Source organism: Meles meles, chromosome 4 (genome assembly GCF_922984935.1).
Source record: "Meles meles chromosome 4, mMelMel3.1 paternal haplotype, whole genome shotgun sequence".
NCBI lineage: Eukaryota > Metazoa > Chordata > Mammalia > Carnivora > Mustelidae > Meles > Meles meles.
In genome coordinates this window covers 7958856-7985241 of record NC_060069.1, presented here as the reverse complement: position 1 = coordinate 7985241, position 26386 = coordinate 7958856, and the positions used below count along the sequence as shown (strand labels likewise).

Below are 26386 nucleotides of genomic sequence, written 5' to 3'. Positions count from 1 at the left end.
CATTCATCTGTTGATGGACATCTAGGTTCTTTCCATAGTCTGGCTATTGTAGACATTGCTGCTATAAACATTCGGGTACACGTGCCCCTTCGGATCACTATGTTTGTATCTTTAGGGTAAATACCCAGTAGTGCAATTGCTGGGTCATAGGGTAGTTCTATTTTCAACATTTTGAGGAACCTCCATGCTGTTTTCCAGAGTGGTTGGACCAGCTTGCATTCCCACCAACAGTGGAGGAGGGTTCCCCTTTCTCCACATCCTCTCCAGCATCTGTCATTTCCTGACTTGTTAATTTTAGCCATTCTGACTGGTGTGAGGTGATATCTAGGGAGACAAACCATAAATGACTCTTAATCTCACAAAACAAACTGGGGGTTGCTGGGGGGAGGTGGGATTGGGAGAGGGGGAGCGGGCTATGGACATTGGGGAGGGGAGGCGAACCATAAGAGACTATGGACTCTGAAAAACAACCTGAGGGTTTTGAAGGGTCAGGGGTGGGAGGTTGGGGGAACAGGTGGTGGGTGATGGGGAGGGCACGTTTTGCATGGAGCACTGGGTGTTGTGCAAAAAGAATGAATACTGTTATGCTGAAAAAATTAATAAAAAGGAAAAAAAAAAAAGAAAGGAAAAAATTAATTGAATGACTAAGGAATTATGGGAAAAACCATGCATTCTATATGTTATATTCCTGTAGTGCTGGAGTTTTGCAGTTCTCTATGATTGATAGATGTTCTTACTGATCTTTTGAGGGAGGGGCCTGTTGCTTTGATTCTCAAGTGTCTTTGCCCTGGCGGAATTGCACTGCCCTTGACAGGGAACCAGGCCAAGTAATCTGCTCCAGTTTGCTCCATGTGGCTTTTCTTCCCTGAGGGGTTTAGAAGATGAGAATGAAAATGGCAGCCTCCCAGTCTCTGGCCCTGAGCTGAAAGCCCAGGGTCCCATTCCTCAGTGCACCCTGAGGGAAAATCAGTCAGTCACTCCTGTCTCCCTGGTCTCCATCAACACCCCATGCTTAACAGCCTGTGACGGAGCATTTCTCTTTCAGGTACATGACCCTGTTTCAAGTCTCCAAACCCTGCAGACTCCTGCTGCCACTCCCACTACACTCTTCCCGGGGGAATAAGAGGGGTGGTCTCACTGGTCCTGCTGCTTGTTGGGCCCCTGCTTATAGAGCAGTCACCTGATCATGGTATGATTTGCAGTTTATGGCAACCCAGAGCTGAGAGGCCACTCCTGGCCTCACTGATTACAGCCAGCTTCCGCACTCTGATACCTGGGAACTCTGCTGCCCACAGGCCACCACCAGTCTTTCTGTCACCCCAAAGATCCTGAGACCACACTATCCCACTTAGGATTCTGCCCTGCTTATCCACTGAGCGCCGTTCAGGCCAGGATGTCCCTCACTGGAATAGACTGCTGAAAGTTCTTATTTTGTGCTCTGCTACTATATCACTTTCTAGTAGCCGGTTTATGGAGGCTCCCAGCCCCCATGATTTATCTTCTCATATATTGCCTAGGATTCACTTCTCCACACCTCCCACCCTGCAGAAAGTGGTCTCTTTTCTATTTGTAGAGTTGCAGCTATTCCTTTCTTAGATCTTCCGTTGAGTTCACAGGTGTTCAGAATGATTTGATAGCTATCTAGCTGAGTTCCTGGGACCACAGGAAAGTAAGGTCTCCTACTCCTCTGCCATCCTGACTGTATCACTACATTAATGGCCTTAGATATCCTTTCTAGTTATAAATTCAATCTCATGAAATTTAACATTTTTAATCCTACTCAATGTAGCCAAAACCATCTTTATTTTCTTTCATCAATGTTTTATAGTGTTCAGAGTATAGATCTTTTACTTCCTCAGTTTAGTTTATTCCTGGGTGTTATTTTTGGTGCAATTGTAAATGGGATTCTTTTTGTAGATCTCTGCTGCTGCGTTATTAGTGTATAGAAATACAACAGATTTCTGTGCATTGATTTTTGTATCCTGCAACTTTACTGAATTCATTTATCAGTTCTAGTAGATTTTGGTGGAGTCTTGAGGGTTTTCTATGTATACTATCATGTCATCTGCAAATAATGAAAGTTTTGCCTTACCAATTTCAATGCCTTTTATTTCTTTTCATTGTGTGATTGCTGTGGCTAGGACTTCCAGTAGTAGGTTTTCCTGACCTTAGGAAAAAAGCTCTCAGTTTTTCCTCATTGAATATGATGTTAGCCGTGGTTTTTTTTTTTTTTTTTTTTCATTTAAGGCCTTTATTTATGTTGAAGTATTTTCCTTCTAAATATATTTTGTTGAGAGTTTTTATTATGAATGGATGTTGTACTTTGTCAAATGCTTTTTCTACGTGTATTGAAATGATCACTCATCATCAGGAAATGCAAATCAAAACCACAATGAGATATTACCTTACACCTGTTAAAATGGCTAAAAAACAAAATAAGAAATGACAAATGTTGGTGAGGATGTGGAAAAAAAGGAACCCTCCTGCAATGTTAATAGCAATGCAAAGTGGTACACCCCTGAAAGAAAGTATGGAGGTTCCTGAAAAAATTAAAAATAGAACTACCCTATGATACAGTAATTGAAAATTTAAAAAGTACTTACCCAAAAAAATATGAAAACAGTAATTCAAAACAGTGCATGCCCCCCTATGTTTATTGCAATGTTATTTACAGTAGCCAAACTATAGAAGGAGCCCAAGTGTCCATTGATTGATGAATGGATAAAGAAGATATGTTTTATATGTATACACACACACACACACACACACACACACACACACAAATGGAGTATTATTCAGTCATAAAAAATGAAATCTTGCCATTTGCAACAACATGGATGGAGCTAGAGAGTAAATGATAAGTGAAATAAGCTACTCAGAGAAAGACAAATATCATATGATTTCACTCAATATGGAATTTAAGAAAGAGAACAAATGAACAAAGGGAAAAAGAAAGAGACAAACAAAGAAACAGACTCTTAAGCATAAAAAAAAAGATGGTTGGGGCGCCTGAGTGGCTCAGTGGGTTAAAGCCTCTGCCTTCGGCTCGGGTCATGATCTCAGGGTCCTGGGATCGAGCCCCGCATCGGGCTCTCTGCTCAGTGGGGAGCCTGTTTCCCCCTCTCTCTCTGCCTGCCTCTCTGCCTACTTGTGATCTCTGTCAAATAAACAAAATATTTAAAAAAAAAAAGATGGTTACCAGAGCGGGGAGGCAGGTAAAATAACTGAAGGAAGTAAGAGTGCACTTGTCTTGATGAGCACTGAGTAATGTATGGAACTGTTGGACCACTATATTGTATAACTAAAATAATATAGCACTATATGTTAACTGCTGGAATTAAAATTTTAAAAATAGTCAAAATCATAAGAATGTAAAATTTGACTTGCAAGGACCTGTTTGAATGTGGTATAACAGATACCATACAACACTAACAGTAAAATCCAGTCTCTGACCTCAGGAAACTAATACTTGGTGTGTGTGTGAATCTATGTGTGTGTGTGAGTGTGTGTGTGTGTGTGTGTGTCAAAGAACAAATAGATAACACACAGTTCTTTAACAGTCTTTTACATAAATCATGTATGATCTTACACCTGGAAAGAAAAACTTGTCCTAATCATACCCTGAACTTTCCCATATTTGAACTTTTTAATGCTGTTTGCTGTATATGGAAGAATAATAAAAACATTTATAAGAGTAGAAAACTAATTACATTTATATCTTTTTAAAATTTACAACATATTTCCACATGTATTACCCAATTTAATACATGCTATAAGCAACCCTGAAGGGTGATGCTATTTTCTATTTTACAGGTAAGCAAACTAAGGCTTGCAAAATTTAAGTAACTTGTAAGATCTAAGAGGCAAACTGCGGCAAGATCCAGGATTTCCTAACTTTATACACTAATTGTTTTCTATCATATCATTGCTTTTTCATTCCTCTTGATATCCTATCAACCCTTTGAGGTTCGGCTAGGCTACTATCACTTCACTTGGAATTTTTCCAGCCATCCCACCTGGAGGAAATTCTTTCTATTCTTAACTCTTAAAGCACTGCATATTTCTGTTGCAGTTCCTAAGCCATATGCCTTTGTGTTATCATTATTTCTGTAAGTGTCCTTTTCCTCCCAGTTGGTTAGCTCCTTGAGTCCAAGGAGTATATTGTTACCACTTACTGGCAGTAGGCATGCAAGAAAAGTCAGTGAGTGAATGAATGAATATAATAAATGAATTAATTAATGTTCCAGGGGTCTCTGCCATGAAGCAGTGTTGTCATGACTTACTTAGCCAGGATATTTCATCTTAGAGTTGCCAATAAAGGGAGGAAATGAGCTCAGATGTAAGATGAGGCTGGGTTTTGCATACACAGGCCTAGTGCCTAGCAAGCCATTATCATGCCTGTTTGGCAGTGATCGCTTTACCATGGTTTCTTTCATCTCTCTTTTGGACTATGAGAGCTCTGGAGTTGTTAGATTAAAAATGCCCCATCTTGTCTCTTGTTATCTAACAGTTCTTTTTTAATTTGGAGTGATGCAGGGACTTTTCCACCTTTCCCTCCGTCTTTTACAGACAGAAGTAGAATAGATCCTTTAGGGGTTAGTAAGCCATTGGCCACACTGGACTTCTTGTTATCTTCTCTTTGTTGTGTGTCATCTCAGCTCTGTGTCTCCCTTGACTATAGTCTATTTGGTTGGAGCAGTGGGGATATTTTTTTGTGTGTGTGAAGGAGGTCACGCTTTTGTCTTAGTAGTCACCTATGATAACATCATTGTAGGGCTATCATAGTATGTGCTGCTTTTTTGAGTGGACAAATGCTGACAGTTGTCATGAGTAGGGATTCCACAGAGCTTTTTTTTTTCCATGTAGCCTATGAGCTTAGGACTAATAGTATATTAGACTGGTGATCAAAATGGAAATTAATTAGCAAGATTATTACAAAACAAGCATAGTGTCCCTTTCCAGAATATATAGTCTCAAATTATGATGGCATCCATGTAGATTGATGTAGTCTTTTTATAAAATAATTTAGCAACGTGTATTATAAATTTATGTATACACACACACACACACACACACACACACACACACACACACCTCTCTTGACTGACCTGGCAATTTCCTTCCAGGAGTCAAGTCAAAGGAAATGATTCAAAGTTAAAAAATATGATGACAGTGTTATCAGGTAGGGGATTGCACTCAGCCGTGTAAACGAAATCATTATAGCTGCTTAACAAAGTAGACATTTATCTTTCTCATAACAAGAAGTGGGGAGACCCAATATTCAGGGCTCCCGAGGCAGGTCTCTCATACCATCAGCATCCTAAGCAATGGCTTTCATCTTCATTGTCCCTTGTGGCTATAGGATGGTAAGTTTCTTTCATATCATTGTTCCAAATTGGAAGAGAAAAGGACACGCAAGTCAGCTAAAACTTTTCTAGAAATCTCAGGTGAACTTCTGTTTCTCATTAATTAGAACTATCTCTTCTAGCTTCAGAGACTATAAAATTAAGGTTTGGGTCAGTATTAGAAGGTGCAGGAGAAACAGTGAAGTATGTCCCACTGAGAAGGCACTTTGAGACTGGAAAATGAAGCAAGCCACTCCATATAGTTTACATAGAGTTTTATTTAGGGTAACTTACTGACAGGGGAATTGGATGGAGGACATCCACAGCAACTGCATAGTTATTCTCCACAAAATCTGGACCTTAGTCCACTTATAGAGTGAGGGGACACCCAAAAGGGCATTGTAATGAGATTAAAGGTATTGCTTGCACCTCAGAGAGCTTACATGCACCTAATTGACAGTTACCCTTTAATTAGATCTTGTGGCACAACCTGTGCATCAGAAAGGGGAAGGACTGTATTATCTCTAACAGATTCATGGAAGACCCAAACAAGCCTCCCCACTTTCCAGCCTTGGCAGTCATTTCTAAGGTATGTATATTAATATCCATGGGGGTTAGAACACATAGCCCCAAGAGAGATCAGTGAACTAACATGAACAAAATGGAGAGCCAAAGATAGAGCCAGTATTGTCAGCACTCCTGTGGTCAGCTATATTGTCAGGTTAACCCAAATTGGGTTTTGTTAGTAAGGAATATTGGGAGAATGTCTATTGGTAAAACAACTAGTAATGTCTTCCACAGTAATCAAAGTACTGAAGATAACAGAAGTAAAATAATGGTGGCCCTATTGATGTCCATTCGCAGAGTAATAGATAAAATGACCTAATATGTGATGAAATATTATATAACCGTATTAATCACAGCTGGATCAGGAAAACAGAAGCTACTATAAATGAGAAGAATAAGAAACATTTTAATACAGGGAATCAGAAGTTTATACAGCTTGTGGAAGGCTGGAGGAGCAAAGCTCAGGAAAGCCACTATCTTAGTTTGGATTCTTCCTAAAGTAGAACTTGAGGCAAGCACTGAGGAGTAGATAGTTTATTGGGGAGCCAATCCCAGAGATCAGCAGTATGAAATAAGGCAAAGAGGAATGGCCAACAGGGTTATGTTGTAGAGATGCGTAATGGGAGCTTGATTCTATCAGAACCTACAGAGAAACCTAAAGAATACCTTTCAGAATTGTCTGGCTGCAGGATGAAAGGTAGGAAGATGTATCTACTGGCTCCCAAGAATTGCTCCCTGGAAATTAACTCCCATACTTCTGAGCTTCACACACGTTTGTAGCCCCAACTAACTCCCATGACATCTGCTATATCAGAGAAATGCTAGACCAGAAAATGGAAATGTGTATTTTGCATTTGAGGTGCCTTGCTGCTGCCATGAATTTGAAGCCTGTATGGAACTACGTAACCACAGCTGAAATCAAAGGTGAAGCCAAGAGGGTAGAACCAGGGTGCAAAGGCATTTGCTGCAGCAGATTTTAGGAATTTGAACATGAAGGAGACATAGGGGAATAGCCAATAAAAGCATTAGCTGCCTGCAGAACCTAAATAAATAGGTGGTTCTCTGATGGGCACTGAGCAGCCGCTGACAAAACCTTCCATCTATTGTCTAGTGCTAACCCACAGCTGCTACTAGTGCATGATAGCTTCTCTTACCCTTCAAATGTCATGCTTGTGTTTCCAAATAGTGGGAATCTAATGAGAATCTAATCTGATGATGAGGCCCTCTGAGAAATGTAGTTTTTACAGGTTTCATGCCCCTGATGTATAACAGAGTTCAGAAGGATTGGGATTGTCTTAAGTATCTACAAATTATATCTCGCCCAACAACAACTGATGAATTACATTGGAAGAGTTTATAAAAATATGTTGAACTTGTTTTAATTACTTCCTATTCACTCCATTGGTGAGGAAGAGATCCTACCCTAGGGCTTGGGGGATGGCCAAACCCTCAACACTGGGTGCATGCGATCAACAGCAATTGATTAGTCACATATTTGTAGCTGGGGCCCGAGAACACTGCATGTCACACAGGGCCACATGGGGGCTGCACTCAGGAACAACGTGAACAGCCAGGAGTTGTGGGAAGCAGGTTTGCGGTATCAAGAAGGTGGGGTGCCCCCTGGTTGCTGGGAACGATGTGATTGGTTTATTTGAATAATTCCAATTGCTTGTTAGCAACTAAAACACGTTACTCAGGGATAAAAAGGAACTATGCCTGATACCTTTGATAAGGAGAGTTGTTTAGCTAAGGAACCTTATACAGAGTGGGGAAGCAGATCATGCAAGGCCTTCCTGATTTTACCAGAAGTCAAGGCAGCTTATAATAGTATGCTGTAATTTTAGCTCTTATGCTGCGTAAACAAGTTTTCACTAGTTTGGGTACAGAAAAAGGGGTATGTCTTTTTTTTTCTTTTTAATTAACATTAAATGGCTCTCATTCAATCATCTCATTTTGCAAGGCAGCCCTTTCTTCCCAGGATTTCCTCTATTTTGTGACAAGCCCAAGAACCTCAAGGCCCAACTCAGTTGCAAAGATCAGTCCTTGAAATACCATCCCCTAAGAAAGGAAAACAAGAAAACAGGGCCTGGCACTTACAGAGCATTAGAAAATATTTGAGTGAATGAACACAAGAGCAAGCTGAGCCAAGAAAGAAGTCAAGTTCTTCACTGCTTTTGTTTCTGCAGACACCTGGTGTCTTTGGCCATACAGTAGTCACTCTTCCACTAGCTTTTTTGTCTATGGGTTCAAAACCACTTCATCCCTGGTGGTTGAGGAGTGTAGTCTCATCTCCCCAAATCTGAAATCAGTCCTCCCTGCCTCAATAATTGCTGCTAAATGATTGCTGCTAAAAATGACTTTAGGGAAAGTGGAAAGAATCTGGAACCCAGGAAGCATTGTCCACCCAATCTTCACTTCTCTGAATCACTTCCCTAGTCAGAAATAATAATACGTTTCTTGAATTACACACTCACTATTGTTTTTCTATGCCCCACCTACATACACTCATTTTCCTCAGCCTCTGTAACTGTGCCTACATATAAGCCATTTAATTTTAAATTTAAAAATCTTTTCCCCAGCTATACTAGCAACATTCTGAGTGCTCAATAGCCACCTGTATTAGTGGCTACTGTGTTGGGCAATATAACTTACATAACTGCTGGACATTGATACCTGTATCAATTTTGTAGGATCATTTATGCATTTATGAATACCTACTACGTGCCTGACCCTATAAGCACTGAGGACATAAGGGTAGACAAGACAAACAAAATTTCTACCTTCTCAGGACTTACATTTTAATTTGCATAGCCTACACAAATGTCTGTGTGTATCACTAGCTTGAGGAGGGACAGCACTGGAAATCAGACGGCTAATTGTTCTTAAAATTCTTGATTCATCCCCAGTCTGATTTTGTTGAGGTATAGCACAGTTTTCTTCAAACTTTAGAGCCCTGAATTTTACACTTCTGATTTGGGCTGATCCACAAGGCACAAATGGCTTACACATTTGACTCACCTGTAAGTATTGACTGTTATTGTTAAGTCTTTTAGATTCTGGTTGAGAGGTTTATTTGAAACTAGTTCTAGGATTTAATCATTTAAATCCATTCTGGCAGCTTGTGTTCATAATTTTAATTCAGTGAAGGGTCTAGTTCTTGTTGATGTGTATAACCAAGCAGAGACTAGGAAATACACTGCAATTATTTTGTTGGTTTTTCTACTGCAAAGCCCAAGTATTAACACATGCCACCTCCATGTAGGTTTTACTCATACAGCATTAATATTACTAGCTTAAAAAGTTGGAATAATGGAGGTGGGTGGTATCTTCAAATTAGTCATTAGAATTCAAACACACTATGCTAATGCTCTCAACAAGACCCACAAGTGCCAGCACCAACAATCCGTTTGAACTAATGAATTGTAAATATTTTCCCCACTGGTGAACGGACAAATTATAGTATGATACAGTTGAAAGAGACCTTGGAAATGGGTCTTTCTGTTGCAACTCCCTTTTCCCTCATTTATTGGTCCTTTGAAGTTGTAAATGATTTGAAGTAACAGTAACAGCTGAAGTAACAGTTGAAGAGTTAAACCCTGCCATAGCATACAGGGACCAGAAATTCACTTCTGAAAAGCAAAGGTTCTCAGACTTTACCATGCACCATGGAGGGTGAAGCACAGATTGCTGGGCTCTACCCCAGGAGTTTCTGAATCAGCAGTCTAGGATGGAGCCTGATAATTTCCATTTCTAACAACTTCCTGGGTGTTGCTGATGGTCTGAAGACTACATTTTTAGAATGACTGGTATAAACAAATGTGACATTATTATGAGTTAATGAAATGGGGAGAATGAGCCTACATAACTAGCCTTAGCAATCTGAGGATCCAGATGCATGATCACATCTATCCAGGTGTGAAACTTGGGTTTGGCATCATCCAGTGGCAGTTGTCTACTGCTGTATAAACATCAGCCGGGATGATTCTGGGTCCTGTAGCTGCCTGTGACTTATAAGACAGTGACATTCCAGCTATCTTATGATTAGTATGCATTTATTTTGTTGTTCTGATCTGGAAAGACTGAGCCTTGGGGGCCCAGCCACTTGCTCTGCTTCCCAACTACTGCCTGCTATTTCCCTATCAGTCTCGTCCTCTCCCCCATATAGCCTTTTCTCCCCCCAGAAAATGAGAACATTGGCCCAACCTCATTTGAGAAGCAAGAGTCCCATATTCAAACTGCATTGTTTAGGAACTTTAAGTAGCCAGGGGTCAATCTTCTGTTATTCAATGTACTTATTCTCAAACTCCTGCCTCACCGTCCTCACTCAGAACCATTGTACATTTTTACCTTTACTAGTCAAAATCCTTCTTAACCTTGCAAGTTTAGCTCATATTCCATCTCCTTCAAAAACTTTGTCCTGCTACTCTCCAGAAAATGTCATTTTTCCTTATTCGAAAGTGTAGGGCATGTTTCTTGTGCTTCTATGCTCCAGACTCTGTGGAGGTATTATTTCATTCTCAGAACAACCTTGCAATATAGGTATGATGCCTGTTTTACTAATAGAAAATCTGCTGCTCTTCTTGAGCCTGTGTCTAAATTGTTATTATTTTCTAGAATATAATGTAATAATTTGTCTGATATAGCTGGTAGGGGCAAAGCTGGCTATAGAGTGATTTTTGCCATGATATTTGCTACCCCCCCCCCCCCACTAAACTGCAAGCTCCTTGAGGGCAAGGATCATGTCTCATTTGCTTTTATTCCCAGCTCCAGTCTCTGCTACTAACAGAGTACTTACTGCTTTGCATGTAGTACTCATTATTTTCCAAAGAAATGGATTCCAGTTTAATTGCTGCTTATACTCTATCTTCTTGCCCTGCTTCTCTCTGTGTGGTTCGTGACGGTCTCCACAGGAAGGAGGCCCTTTCAGTGTGGTCTCTTCTCCCTGCTCCTGCTCAGAATTTGTGCATGGCTCCTCACTGTTTCCCCTGTGAATGTAGTCTTCAGGAAAAGGAACATCCATCTACCTTGTGAAAAAGTGATTAGACAATAAGGGTGGTTTCAGCTTTATGCCAGTCCCTTAGTCTGCATGTGGCTTCCACACCCTCTTTACTTCACTGAACCTCATTCCATTCTCTCTCCCTTTTTAGTCATCTCCTTAATCTTCCTGAGATCTCTATGAAGCCAAGGAGCAAGGACAAGTGAGAGGTAAATCAGAGATAGATTGGGTAAAATATCACAAGAACTCATGTTGCATAAAACTTGAATTTCAGGGGCGCCTGGGTGGCTCAGTGGGTTAAGGCCTCTCCCTTCGGCTCAGGTCATGATCCCAGGGTCCTGGGATCGAGCCCCACATCGGACTCTCTGCTCAGCAGGGAGCCTGCTTCCTCCTCTCTCTCTGCCTGCCTCTCTGCCTAGTTGTGATTTCTCACTGTCAAATAAATAAAATATTTAAAAAAAAAACTTGAATTTCATGAGAGGCTGTAGATCTAAATATTTAAGAAGCACTGAATCAGTCATTTTCTGTTTTAAACAACTTGCAAATGTGGTTTCATCAATCATCCCTCCATCTCTTGTAAAATGCCAGTCTCAGGAATGCGGACAAGCAGGACTGGACTCACTGTGGCTCTAGTGCTCTTTTAGGCTTGGGTAAGGGTCCCTGGTTCTTGATTGACTGACTACACATTAGATTCCCCAGGAAGTCTGATTTAATTGATCCAGCATATCTCTCCAGGATTCTAATGTAGTACAGTCAGGATTAAGAAGTACTAGATTAGGTTCTTGACTTCTGGTGGTAGCTGATCAGAAGAGCCATCTTAGAAGCCTGTTACAAGTGCTCTAAGAACCTGGGGGATCTTAGATTCCTGAGGTAAAGACTTAGGAATGTATTTTAAAAATAGATTTTGATCATCAACTAGTTTTGGAAATACTAATTTGGGTAATTCTAGATATTTCTTCTAGCCCATCCAGTTATTAAAGCAAGGTCTAATTATCAACATAGTTAAATAAACTAAGTCCCTCACAGATGAGATGACATGTATTATTTTATTCTAGCTTCCTAGAGCAAGGCATAAAGTTAAGAATCATCAGAAATGCTTGGAATATTGTGACTTTACTGTAGACTGAACTTGCCCACACTGATCTTACCTGTGACCTTAATCCACACTCTTCAGGGAATGGCTGTATCTGTTCTTCCCTCCCCTGGGAGTTATAGGTGACATAGGGGTGACTACCTGTTTGTACCACATAGGGAGTGACTTTGCACACTACACTGAGCTGCAGGGCATCTTTGAATTGGGAGAAGACAGCAGTGTCCTCCTCTGATGGCCTTGCCTACAAATTTCTAGCTACATCTGTTTTATATTGGCCCACCTTACTCTTGCCCACATAATTTTTCATCTCATTTGAATTTTTATCCCAGCTGTACATTCAACAGACTACCTATCCTATGGAAACACCTGTCATAAACTACATATTTTGAAAGATTAAACCAAAACCACAATGTAAAACTTTCTTCATACTAGCTCAAAAATTGCAGAAGTCTTTACATGGATTGAAATAGGACGGGAGAAGCTAAGGACAAGGAATGAAGAAGAAGTGTTTTGAGATTAAAATTAAGATTTAGGAAGGACTACGATATTATGACTAAATTTCACCTACTGAACTGTGTTGCATGTCCAAAGCATGCATCATGATTTAAATCTTCTTTCCACATGTAAAACATTCTGATAAGAGTTTTGCCTATTTCATATGGCTTTCCCTCCATTTCCATTGTAAAAACTTGGCACATCTTTTAGGACAAATGCTTGCTTCCCAGAGGAAATACACATATTTTTAGGTCCCAGAATTCAATCTCTGAAGATGTTTTTCAGGCATTGCAAAAGAAAAAAGAAAAATGAATGTGTTTGCTGTGGACAAGAAATAATCTTTTTCATAAGCAGTGCAGTCAAAATGAAAACATCCTCCTTTAGTATTTGGCATTGCTACAATATCATTTAATTCCCTGACCTCACTGTACAGTCTTTAATACCAAAACCATAAAAGGGGAAGTGTGGTATGTATTCTTCACCTTACACAAGCACCTTTCTGTCTCCTCAAATGAAATAAATGGCCTTAATACACTGTAATGCTAGAAGAAAGATGTCTGTGTCATTCCAATAAGCCTCAAGCTCCTGGTCCTATTTTTACCCCATTGCTGACTTCAGTGGCTGTAGACAGCAGAACATTCTCCCCCAGCAAAAGCAAATAAACTCCAGCTGGTCTTGAGGAACACTCAGGCAGTTACTTCTCAGTCCTGTAGGCTTTTCCTTAGTATAAGGTAAACAGTTTTTGCCTTTTTCTTTGGAATTCAGCATCTCATGGATCTGAAAGCCCCCAATATTTTATTTTTTAGAGAAGAAATATGAAGGGGAAGAGAGGAAAGGAGAAAGGAGCACTACTGAAGTGCTTTTTATCCTTCAGAGTTTACTGAGTGGCCCCCAGAGTTGCTGGAGGACTAGCCTAGGTGGAGGGTAGATCTGCACTGTTTCCTCCATCAGCAGGATTCTCTCCACAGACAGACATCATTCTCCTCCTCAGTTTGTAGAAAAGTGCTCATGCGGGTTCTGCACCATGAAAGCCTTTATTAATCAGAAATCACACTGTTCTATTTCTTTTGACTTGTAGTCTTGCCCCATGTGATTTAATTGCTAGTATTTTAAAATAGGGACAGACATCTCAATCTATGGCTTCTCTCGAAAATTTAGGGAAAAAATTTTTGTGAGGATTTTCAGCTTAAGGAAAAAAAGACTTTTCCTGCTCACAGTTGGCTGGAGCCTAAAAATACCATTCCCTCGTGCTTTCAAGTTCACTGTAGTCACCCCTATTTCCTATAAACTTCCAGAACTGAGACAAAAATGACAGACTGTAATCAGGCTCACACTGTTGATCATAGGCTCAGAGAAAAGTGAAATATTTCTTACTCAAAACTGAGAAAACTTAGAAGAAAGATTAGGAGGGCCACAAGTTTCAGGACAATGATAACATCTCTTTCTTTATGGAAGTAAAAGATATTCCTGTTTAATATGCAAATAATCTGTATCAAATGAATTTTACTAAAAACATTTATAACCCAAACCCAAACTTAGCCCTCTGGTCACATGCATCCTTTTATGACTTATGATGTAAGTGAGCCAAGAAACAAACCTTCATATTTGCTTTCCTGAAGTAATCCAATGCTCATGATACTTAGACCCTGGGGTGACTTGCTGAATATCAGTTCCTTTCATTTTCCTAGTTTTATCTCTCTTCGCAAGGCCAAAAGCATCATGTCAATATACCATTCACTTTGTAAAAAGGGAGAGACACAAGCAATGTACTAGATACACAGGAGGTGCTTTACTTCATTTACTTCTCTCAGCAGTCTTCTGATTTGGGGGTCAGCCTCATTTACAGATGAGGAGCTGACGCTCAGAGAAGTTAAGTAACTTGATCAAGGTCACATAGCAAAGCTATTCGGTGACAGGCCTGTCTGATTTTTTCTTCTGCAGCATGGTGTGCCTGGCTCATTGAAATGCTTTCTCTGAATCACTACTTAACACATGACTTTAGCTTTTATTGTGGGTTGATAAAGAGCAGCCGTGCCAAGAATATTCTTTTCATATTCTGTAAAACTGCCATTGAGGATGCTAATGCTTATCAAAAATTGTCTTATGATCTTATCTTAGAAGTTGGTGACAGAAAAGGGCAGTATTTTTTTTTTAAAGGGTAGTTTTTCTGAACAGAATACAAGCTGTGCCTGTATATGCAGCCAGAAAAAAAATAATAATCCTTTCTTTTTTGCCTTTATTTTTGGGAAACCCCAAGAGAAGTGTATTGTTCAATTATATTTTTTGGAAAAAAATTTTTTAAAAGAGAGCACCAGCAATAGGGGAAATGGCAGAGGAAAGAGACTCGCCACTGAACAGGGAGCCCTCAGGTCTCCATCCCAGAACTGGGGGATCCTGACCTAAGCTGACGGCAGACCTTTAACCGACTGTACCACCCAGGCACCCTGATAGTAAAATTAATCCCCCCTTTCTCCATATAATTTTGGATCTCCCTTTCTGATATTATTAATGTGCTTTGCTATGTTAATAATCCTGTTATACAACTTGCATCTATTAGTAAATCTTCATAGATCCTTTTTAAGGAAGAGAAAGGTATAAATTAGGAATAATAAACTTAAAGTCAAACTTACACCCATAAAAGTAAATTCTAAATTCAGTTTGCTTAAGACACTGGATCTAACAAAAGGGACTGTTTGGTTGATATTCCAAAGTCTTTGGTTCATTTCTAGTTTAGGGAAAGCACAACTAAGAAGTGGTTGGTGCGCTGTGACCTAATGTGTCATTATCCTGCCTTCTGCTGTTAGATATTTGCTTTGAGCCATTGTGTGCCAGGCACAGGGACAGCTGCTTTGCATGCATTGTCTAGTCTTTGCAGCAAGCATATCAGTTACTGTTCTTACCTATTTACAAACAAGAAATCCACCAATCAGAGGAGTCTAGAAACTAGTTCAAGTTCTCACAGCTGATAGGCGTGATCTCGAGAAAAGACAGAATTTTTAGTATCTGTGTCCTTGCCTATAAAATAGAGATGTATGCTCCCGTCCAAATGTTTTTTGCAGGCCGTAAGGTTAGTTGATATTGTCAACTCTCCTATTTCCACCCCCCTCATTTTCCCAAAGGTATCGTAAGGTATGGTAGCCATCAGTTTAATCAGCTCTTCCTGGGTCCTAAAGAGATGGAGAGCCATTTTTTGGTTTTGTGCCATCTCTATTATTCACCTGAATTTTTGGTCATGTCCATTCTTTGCCTCACAAAATACTTTAAAGCTCCTCTCAAATGCAGTTGGTTCTAATGATTATGGTGATATGTTCGGTAAAGTTTTCACAAATACTGAACTAGTGAATACTGAGCTGTTGCCCTCAGGGGAAATAGAAGGTTAGTTTCCTGTGAGCCTCAGATCATATTTTTTCCAACTGATCCATAAATAACCTTGGTTTATATGTTTTTGTTTATGGAAACAAAGTGTTTCTAGATACCTTATGTAATATATACTATTAATTCATTAGTTTTGAACTCACAGCCAACAAATAGCACCATAACTCATGCTTTCTTGAACTTAGGAGCACTAAACAATGCTTTAGCACCATGCTTGGGGGCCATTTCAAAGATAGCAAGAAGAAAAGGCACAAAAATGCAAAAAGCATGGTACTAAATAGACTATGGAAAGGACACTGGTTCACCATATGAGAGCTGAAATAAGAAGGGCAGGGGGAGGGGAAGATGTTGATGACAAATCATTGCCTTGTTTGACCTCATCTGGGAGCATATGTGTTGAGCAATTCAAATTTTCCCCACTCTGAGCATGTATGCAAATGATTGCTAATGCAGTGTGAGAATTGATTTGGGGGTTATAAGTGAATTTTAGGGATATTAACTCTTCGCTTTTTATAAGCTGAACATTTTTTCTAGGTTTTCATTTGTATTTTTTTTTCATTTGTACATTATTTGTATTTTCATTTATATTATAGTTTTTACTTTGTAATTTTTTTTTAAGATTTTTATTTATTTGACAGACAGAGATCACAAGCAGACAGAGAGGCAGGTGGGGGGTGGGGGGCAAGCAGAGAGCCCAATGCGGGGCTCGATCCCAGAATCCTGGGATCATGACCTGAGCTGAAGGCAGAGGCTTTAACCCACTGAGCCACCCAGATGCCCCTACTTTGTCATTTTTTATGTAATAAAATTTATATTTTTTATTGCTTCAAACTTTTAAATTTAACAAAGCTTCTCTACTCCCAGTAGAAGAATTTGCCCTTTTTTCCTAGTATTTGTATACATTTTGGTTTTTTTTTTAACATTTAAAGATGTGGTCCTTTGGAATTTATGCTGGTGTTTCGTATTTGGAGTTAGTACAATTTTACATTTTCCCATGTAATCTTCTAGTATCTCAAAAAGTTCATCATTTTGCCTATTAATTTACTATTCTGCCTTTATCATATAAATTTCCACATATAATTTGGTCTATTCATGTGTTAATATCAAATGGTTTTATAGTTTTTTATTATGTAGAAGCTTTAGAGTATGTTTTAATGGCTGCTAGGGCTGGCAGTCCCTCTTCACCCTGTCCCTACTTTCTTGAATTTTTATGTTGTTGTTTTCCAGGATTTTCCTAGGTATTCCTTATTCTCTATGGGAACCTGTCATTTCAAGTCAACTTGCATATCACATAAGAGCTTTTCATTTGGCTCTTTATTACTTCTTCCCTGCTACATGGACATTTCTAATTAAACATTTTAAGTGATCTATGAAAGAGAAATTTCCCTTCTTGAATCAATGGAATAGATGTAAGTGTGTTCCATTTAAGTCAGAGGGGAGAAAGGCAAGATTCTGTTAGGCTCACCTTCTTTAAGGAGTGGTTCAGGTTACTTGCACCTCTTTGTTTACTGTGGGCTAATAATCAGTGAGATCCCACCCGTGACACTGTATCTGCATGTTTGGACAAATATTTTCATCATCATCCTCTCTTACTTTTCTTTTCTTCCACCTCTTGGCTGTAAACTATACTTTCTTAGAATTTCATCCCAGAAATTTGTTGTCATCCGTGGAGGTCCTAAGTATTCCCCAAGAGATAAAATTAGTGTTTTCTACTATCTGGTTAAAAAATGGCTTTAGATGGAATCTTATTGTGCCTCTCTGTCTATTCAAAGCAGACCAACTGATCCAAGAGACTCGGGTGAGAAACCATCGTTAGAACTAAGTGAGTTTGGGGGCGCCTGGGTGGCTCAGTGGGTTAAGCCGCTGCCTTCGGCTCAGGTCATGATCTCAGGGTCCTGGGATCGAGTCCCGCATCGGGCTCTTTGCTCAGCAGGGAGCCTGCTTCCCTCTCTCTCTCTCTCTGCCTACCTCTCTATCTACTTGTGATCTCTCTCTGTCAAATAAATAAATAAAATCTTTAAAAAAAAAAAAAAGAACTAAGTGAGTTTGGTTAGGTCGCAAAATGAATATACAAAACTCAGTTATTTTCATATAGAGGCAATTTGAAGATATAATGGAAGCAGAAATTCCATCACAATGGCAAATATATATATATCTGTGTATATATATATATATATATGTATATATGTATATGCATGCCTGGGAATAAATTTGACAAAACTATAGAACTCAAGTAAAGGAAAGACCGTACAAAACTACAAAATTCATAAAAAGATCTAAATAAAGATTAAATTTGAATAAATACAAGCTATATGGTGCTTGTAGTTGGGATAGCCCTGTGCAATCCAGATATACCAGGTGTCCCAATTTTTTGTGCTCAGTTGTTTCTTTGATATGTGAATAAAATGGCTCTATTGCATGTACTGTCAAAAAGCTAACAGTTTCTCAGATACCTCTAAGCATTTTTAGAGATGCCTAAAGGCTTACATTCCCCTTGATCAATATAAACAACTGTTTCTCTGCTCTCCTGTTACTTAATCATTTATTTATTCATTCATATGTTTACTCACTTTACAATTGAGTGCTTACTATGTCCTAAGTCCTCCATAGATGCCCACTAACCATTGCTTAGGACTCCTGTAGCACCTTTCTGTTCCTGGTCACCCTTGTATTGAGATGTAGTCTCTGTTCTATCATTGCCCAGCTAAGCACCACTAATACAAGACTATTTTGCATAAAACTTTTGCTGAGATTTTGAGGGTACTCGTGGTGGGAAAGCATTGTGGGGGAGAATAGGTATAGTGTATAAGTAAAAACAGCAGAAAACAAGCTATGAAAAATTTGATACATTTCAAAGTTTATGGGTCATCCTCTCTAAGGAATTTCTCATGTTACCTTTTATTCTTAGGTCCCACCTACTTCTTTCTTTCGGAATTGCTCCTTTTCTGTCTCTCGCCATGTCTTGTATAATCTCTGTAGCCTCTGATTTCTGGACTGATTAACCCATCTTTCCTAGCCTCTCAGAACTGAAATTTTATTATAGAAAATTATAAAGAGAAAAATTTTTGAGAATTATAAAGAGAAAAAGTTTATCTCTTTCTCTATCTCTTCCTCATCTAGATCACGCTTAGGGTGGTAGGTGGGGTTCTACATAGTCATTGAGCTATGGTGCATACACCCCAAAATTGCTTCTCACCCTCTGAAAAGAATTCTTCTGATCTTCAGAGCTACAGCTTTTAAAACATTATCTTTCTCCTCATCACACTTGGTTTTGAAGAGATCAAGTCTTTAAAGCAAGTAGAAGATAATTACAGCTGTAATATCAATGATATTTTTTCCAGAGTTTAATAAAATGATAAAGTTAGTTTAGGGGAAAAACATTCAGAGAACAAGATAAATCTTAAAAGAGTAATAATGGGGGACTAACTTTACCAAGAGCTTAATTTAAACAACGCATATTGTTATAGTGGAAGAATAAGCAAACAGAGATGTAAAATGTCACACAAAGTCCAGAAACATATCTAAAGTAAATAAAAATATCAAAAGAAAATACAGGCAACTGTTTATGTAATCCTGCACTAAGGAAGGCCTCTCTAACCATGACTGTGTGTGAGTGTGTTTGTTTATGTTTCTCATTCTTATGGGGGGGGGCATGTTTTGCAACATGGACAGGCCTAAGAAACATTATGCTAAGTAAAAGAGGCAGACACAAACTATACATTTTATATTATTTATGTGAAATATACAGAATGAGCAAATCTATAGTTGTTTAGTGGTTGCCAGGGACTGGGAGGAGGGGAGAAAGGAAATGACTGCTAATAAACAGGAGTTTTGAGGTTCTGTTTTTCAGTTTTCTTTGTTTTTTGCTTTTTGCTTTTTTAGAGTGATGACAAATGGTCTGGAATTAGATATTGATGATGGTTACACAACTTGAATAAACTAATGACCACTGATTTGTATACTTCAAAGGCTGAATTTTATAAGGCATGAATTATATCTTAACAAAACCATTTGAAAGATAAATCAGTTTTACTTGAGGTATTATGAGAAAATAACCCAGCATGCCAGTAGAGAGTCATTAAAGTGTTAAAGAAAAGGATATTCAGTGACATTTGTTAAAGATGGTGAATCAGGCTCTATTCACAATAGTTATGGGGAACGATGCAATGGGATTTTATAGTGAGGGAGAGATATTGGGCTCAACTCCAAATATGGCTTGGGCAGTTGGTCATTTATAGCCAATGATTGGTGGAGGAGGGCGGTCAGTGGATAGAAAATTACTAAGAGGAAACATCAGGGGTAAATGGTTCTGGCTAAACTAATCTAATAAGATTCCTGCTAAAGACAGGCCAGGGTAATTACCATCTAGTGTCTGATGGAGGATAAGGAACCTGATCAGATATTGAGAGGAGAGGGTTCTGGTCAAACTGATCAGCAGTTTGCTAATCTAGTTCTTACTAAAAACTAGGCTTTATAAGGAAGTTCATGAATGGACTTAGGAGAAGGTTCAGGAACCTTAGTAAAGAATCTATGTCCAAAAAAAAAAAAGGAATCTTTGTCAAATGTGAACTAAAAATTTTAAAAAGACAAATGATTAATAAACTTATAGAATGCAAACTAAAGCAATGAGATGAAATATTTGCTATGTACTGGGAAAGATATGAAGAAATTATCAATTTCCAACATTGGGTAGGTTGTAGTCTAATAAATAGACTCATATAACTGGTACTGATGAACGGTAGTTTGGCAGTATATTTCAAAAGCCTTAAATAGGGTCCTTGTAATTCCATTTCTAGGAATTTACCTTAAGGAAATACTGTGTGCCATTTAAAATAAAGTAGTAAAGTAATAGTAACACAAGATTTTTCTGCTAGGAAGAAAAATTAGAATGTGCAATAAAGAGGGCACCTGGCCGGCTCAGTAAGTAGAGCACATGACTCTTGATCTCAGGGTGGTGAGTTCAAGTTCCACACTGAGCATAGAGCCTACTTAAAAACAAAAAAATATAATGAGACAGACCAATAGAAATGCACATTGAAAGGCTGCAGAGATAGGTAATTTGTATTTTGTATTTTCTTATATATTAATCTCTTTTTCATTTAGCTGTATTTTCCAAATATTCTGAACTTTATAACCAGAAAATAATGGAAAAGTTATTGAACGTGATACAACTTTAAGTGTGGTTAAGCTTTTTGGGTTGTTTGTTTGGTTGAACACCATAACGGAAATAAGATTAGGAATTTTTTTTGTTTCTCCTGTTTAAAAACTAGAGATTCATGGGGGGGTTAATTGGAAGTCCTCAAAAGTTCCTAAGTTAGACTCTCACTGTCTAGTTGCCCATGAGTTTCCTTTAGTATATGTATAGTTTTCAGGATTTAACCAATTGATGAACTGGTATTTATGTAACAGACTGTTGTAAACTAGACTACAGTATATCCATTCCAAGGAGTTTCCTCTTCAAAGCCAGGGATTTTAGGCTTTACAAACAGGATCATGTTGAGTGGAATTCTTTCTGACTGTTGAATTGAATTATGTTCACCAGATGTAACAATTTTCTTTTCCCAATTTCCTAGACAGAATCATGAATAAACTGGAGGATAAGCAGGACCAGATGATACCATGAAGAGAAGTTTACAGGCCCTCTATTGCCAACTATTAAGTAAGTTGATATCACTTTTCTTTTAGAATATAACCTATTAATTGTCCAGTGCCAGAAACTTAAACATTTTCTGGAAGAAGACGAGAGTTTGCTCAATAGAAAATTTTCCCTCTGCTTCATCTAGATACTTAAAGTATCAAGCATTAAGTCATTTTATTGCTTTAGGCATCAGTTGTAATGTAGACTGTTAAAATATCCTAAATTGGCAGGTTAAGAATAGTTAATTCAAGGATGAGTGTCAAAAGCATTATTGCTCTTGGTTTTGTGGCAGAATAAAATGTTACAGTATGAGCTTCTGTAGCTTCCTTATGGAGAAGGAATGATAGATGGTGTTTTCTGGATTTTGTCACATAGAAGCCGTTACCATTCGGTGACTGTACAGCCTTTGGCTTGGAGTATTTTGTTTAGTTATGTGTGTTCTTAAATAATAAGTGTTAAAAATGTGATTTCTTTCGGTTTGGTGTTAGAATGAAAAATGTTTGATTATGACTTCATGCATGTTGCTCATGTGTTTGGGGGGTTATGCCACAAATCTCCAGATGCCGCAGAGTGACTGTATAACCTTTGGGATTGCAATTGTTACTGAATGGACATCAAAACCAATACCAGTTGGTGGGTTTGATGTTCAGGTTGACTCACTTGGGACAATAGACATGGCCCACATCAGGTTAAACCACAGCCACTGAGTTGGAAAAACTCCAGGAAAAACCTGGAGTTCATTCTGCTTGTCTGGTTCTTGCTGAAGTATTTAGAAGATCTATCTTTCCTAGACTAGATGGTTCCTTTTTAACTTTTGCAAAGAAAATAACATAAGAGATTGAGATTCAAATCACCAGTTCCCCCTTTGAATTTATTAGTTCAGATTATGTTGCACCCCCAGTGCAAAGCAGTTTATGTATAGAAGGCATTCTGGTTAAGTGTTTTAATTAGCTTATTTCTGCCACTGAATTCTAATCCCTGAAACACAGATCATGTCACCCTGTTTTCAGCCTGTTGAAGTGTCGCCACATTATATGGACTCTCTCATGTTCTTTTCTCCATGCATCCTGTAGAACTGTGGGTTTCTTGCCCTTTTTTTAATGGTAAACTTGCTTGTTAGGAAAAAGGTTTTATAGATTAAAGAAGCAATGTCATCACTGAATAATTAAGTCTGCCTTGATGGGAGAGTGGACATTTGAAGGTTAAATAGGATTACTTACACACACACACACACACACACACACACACACACACACACACCCTACCCCCACCCAAGAAGGGGAAGCAGGCTTTGCAGGAGGAAGAAACAGGAAATGAAAGAGAGTTTAGTAGATTAGGAAAGCAGCAAAATGTTTGTTGAGTTGACCTATGCTGATTGTATGCCCCAAACTTTGTGTCATGTTACAAGGTCTGTAAGATTTGAAAGGCTTTGGTTAAGTATTCCATGAGTCAGAGATCAAGTCTTATGCTAATGAGGCCCATCCTCCCAAGTGGAGCCGTGTGAAAACTGAAGGGGTTTTGCTCAAACATTAACTGGATATCTATATAAATCACTGTCTTAACAGTGTCATTGTTTGCAGCCTTGCCTAGAAAGCAAGCAACCCAGCATAGGTATTCCAACTAGTTAGAAGGTAGGTGGTGGTGCCTCTTAAACCACCCTGGTTACTAGGTAGCTAACTGTGGGAGTCCAGATTTGTAGAACTGGGATGGTCAAGCACTGGGGCTGTAGGTCAGTTAGTCTCACTTCAGGGAGTGTTTTTCACAATTTCACAGAGATGAGGGGTAACGTTATGCATAGCACTTTTTTCTCAACAGAATTTGGTATTTAATAAAACCCAAGCTAACTTAAACTCTGGCACGCATAGGCACTCAATAGCTGGTCTGTGTTATTCCTCAGCCAGTTACTAAATTACACTTGGATTAAAGCTGTCCACAAACAATATGTTTGCTTGTTTGTCTGTCTGTTTGTTTGTTTTTCCAGTGTCTGAAGCAGACTTGAGAACTACAGGGTCAATATAAACTTACTATGTTACTTTATGTAACCCAGCAAATTTGTTTTTAATTTGGGGGAAAATCCTGGTAGAGTGTTCTGGTTATATTTTGTTGCATAACAAACAACCCCCAAATTTTGTAGCTTGAAGCAACAGCAATCATTTATATTGCTCAAGCACCTGCCATTTGGATAGGGGTTGGTAGAGACTCCACAGTGTCTGGGATCTGGGCTTGAGGCTGAACCAGCCTAGGGCCCACCTAACATCTTTTTTCCCTGAGGCCTTTTCATGTGACAAAGTGGGGCTTCTTCACAGCGTTGTGGCTTCAGGGTAGTCAGACTTCTTACATGACAGCTCACAGCTATAAGGCCAAGGCAAAACCTACAAGGCTTGTTTTGAATTAGGCTGGGAAGCCCAAGAGCAATACTTCAGTCACACTGTATTGGCCAAAGGAGTCACTAAGTCCATCCCTCATGGAGGGAAGAGGTATTGGACTCCAACTCTGAAAGGGAAGAACAGTAAGAATTTTTAGTCCTCTTTAGTCTACTATTGAATTTGTTTAGAAAAAAATGAAAAAGCAATTACTAATGAACATGAATGAGTTCGTGAGTTGTCTTTATCATCAGAGTCTGCTCACACTTGAGTGCCATATGAGTTCACGGATATCTGCTTATCAGCTTCCCTATATCATCTCGTCCATTCCAGAGGCAAATGCTTCAAGATGAAGAAGTGTTACTCAAGATGAGTAAGTTAAGAACTGGCCCAGAGTGACCAGAAAGTGAGTGATGGAATTGCAATTCATACTCAGGTTTCTCTGACCTCTTTGTTCATGCCCTTTTTTTCCCATCAGGCCTGGTGCCTCCACCACACACAGAAAAAATCAGTGTGTGGCCCTTCTGCTGCTGTCCCTGCGGCTAGTTAGGGGTGGTTCTAACCCCTGATTGATAATGCTTACATCCTATTAGTGATGTCAGGTGGATCTTAAAAAAAAAAAAGGAAAGAAAGAAAGAAAAAGAAAATCCAGACTGTCTCTGGATTACTGCATCATAATCAACAGTCACTGGGGCTATTTGTGTCTGATAGGGGCTATGGGATGCAGTCTTTGGCAGGCAGGGAAATTGAGGTCTTATTTTACTTTTATAACAACTGACTGTGTCTAATTTGTTTTATTTCTTGGGCTCTATTCCACAGTACAGTACTGAGTGTTTCATCCTGCCAGTTTTAGCCCTTTGGGAAAGTTTAACATATTTTATATGATACTTTGGAACAACTGAGAATTTGAGGATGAGGGTGGTGATGAGAACCTTCACAGTTCTGTAAAAAAACAAACACTGCATTCATTTTTCTTTTTTATGCCATAAAGTAGGTGTGAAGCTAGTGCTAAGAATACCTGGGTTTTTGAGCTACAGACCTGGGTTCAAAAGGTGGCTTATGTTAAATAAATTACTTTACCTCCATGCACCTCATATGTAACATGGGATATGGCCACCCACTATGTAAGATAGTGTTGAGTGAGGTAACACAGCACATAGAAGACCTGCAATAAATGCCAGTCTTCTTGTTAGGCCTTCTGTCTAGAAGAGAGGGGTACAACCTAACCAGGAGCCCTGCTGTAACACTTACATGGGACTTTCTGGTTCACAAACATTTTCATAGAATTTGATCCTCAGAATATCAAAACAAATGGGACATTAATTTTCATTAAGCCCATTCTGCAGAGGAAGAAGTTTTTCCCAAGCCATATCCCATTTTTTTAATTAAAAGAAGTAATAATGGAAAGTAAGAAGGATCATCACAAACCTTAAAGAACATGACACTATGGGAAGGCACTGAGTCCCGAGTTAGCAGATCTGATCTCTTCCTAGGTGCTATGTACCATGCTACTTTATTGTTAAGAAGACTAAAATAATAATGGGTTTATGAAAGTAAATTTTTATATACCGATATCTATTCAAACCAAAGTTGTTTGGATAGTCAGAGGTAAGGAGTGATTATTTAGTTAGTTAAGTGTTGCTTTATACTCAGGTGTTTATATTTCTTTTTTTTTTTTTAAGATTTTATTTATTTATTTGACAGCGAGAGAGAGAGAGAGATCACAAGTAGGCAGAGGGGCAGGCAGAGAGAGAGAGAGGGAAGCAGGCTCCCTGCCGAGCAGAGAGCCCGATGCGGGACTCGATCCCAGGACCCCGAGATCATGACCTGAGCCGAAGGCAGCGGCTTAACCCACTGAACCACCCAGGCGCCCCTCAGGTGTTTATATTTCTTATATCATGCTCTGTATTGTTATTAATGCATCTTGCTTGCTGCTGCATACTCTGTATATAGTGGACTAACTTAAGTTGGGTCATGTATTCTGTCTTCATGGGTGGGTTTTCCTGATAAATGAGAAGAAATTTTTCCCTGAGAGTGAGGAGGGAGAGTTGATGTAAATCAGAAATTCAGGTCAGTGTAGGTCCAAATCAGTATTGACTCCAGAAACTTAGGCTCTTCTAGATGTTCCATGCGATCAAAAACATATTGCATTATGAATGCACATGAAATGAAGGATCTTCATCTCCCCCACCGCCTTTCAAGGTGTCTTCCCTTGCCTTTTACACTGCTTGTTCATAACCTCCCCAGAGAGTAACAGTGTGACAGCCATGATTAAGGGCTTGGATTCTGCATTAAGACTGCTTGGGTCCAAATCCTGGCTTACCACAAATTCTTTTCCAAATGATTTTCACCCCTCCTTACAAAACATAGCTGTTGAGTGTGCCTTCACTGCCAATAGCTACTGGATTGTCTGTCCACAACCCCTTGCAAATCTGTCACTCTTGAGGCTACTAAAGACTTTGCTCTTGAGGAAATGAAAGAGCATGTCCTATTTAGTAACAAAGAGCAATTTAT

General features: G+C 39.0%; 1 protein-coding gene across 7 annotated transcripts in view; it reads left to right on the top strand.

Annotated features, from left to right (window-relative positions):
* TMEM108 (transmembrane protein 108) overlaps positions 1-26386 on the top strand; it is a 371538-nt gene that overhangs the window by 191374 nt on the left and 153778 nt on the right. For 4 of the 7 annotated variants that reach the window (XM_046001478.1, XM_046001479.1, XM_046001481.1 and 1 more), the window contains one exon: positions 21445-21530. In XM_046001478.1, coding sequence (XP_045857434.1) covers positions 21491-21530 — 40 coding nt within the window. In that variant the 5' untranslated portion in view covers positions 21445-21490. Of the gene's footprint in view, positions 1-20912; positions 20926-21444; positions 21531-26386 lie in introns of those variants that run through there. The other 3 variants (XM_046001480.1, XM_046001483.1, XM_046001482.1) reach the window with 2 other exon arrangements.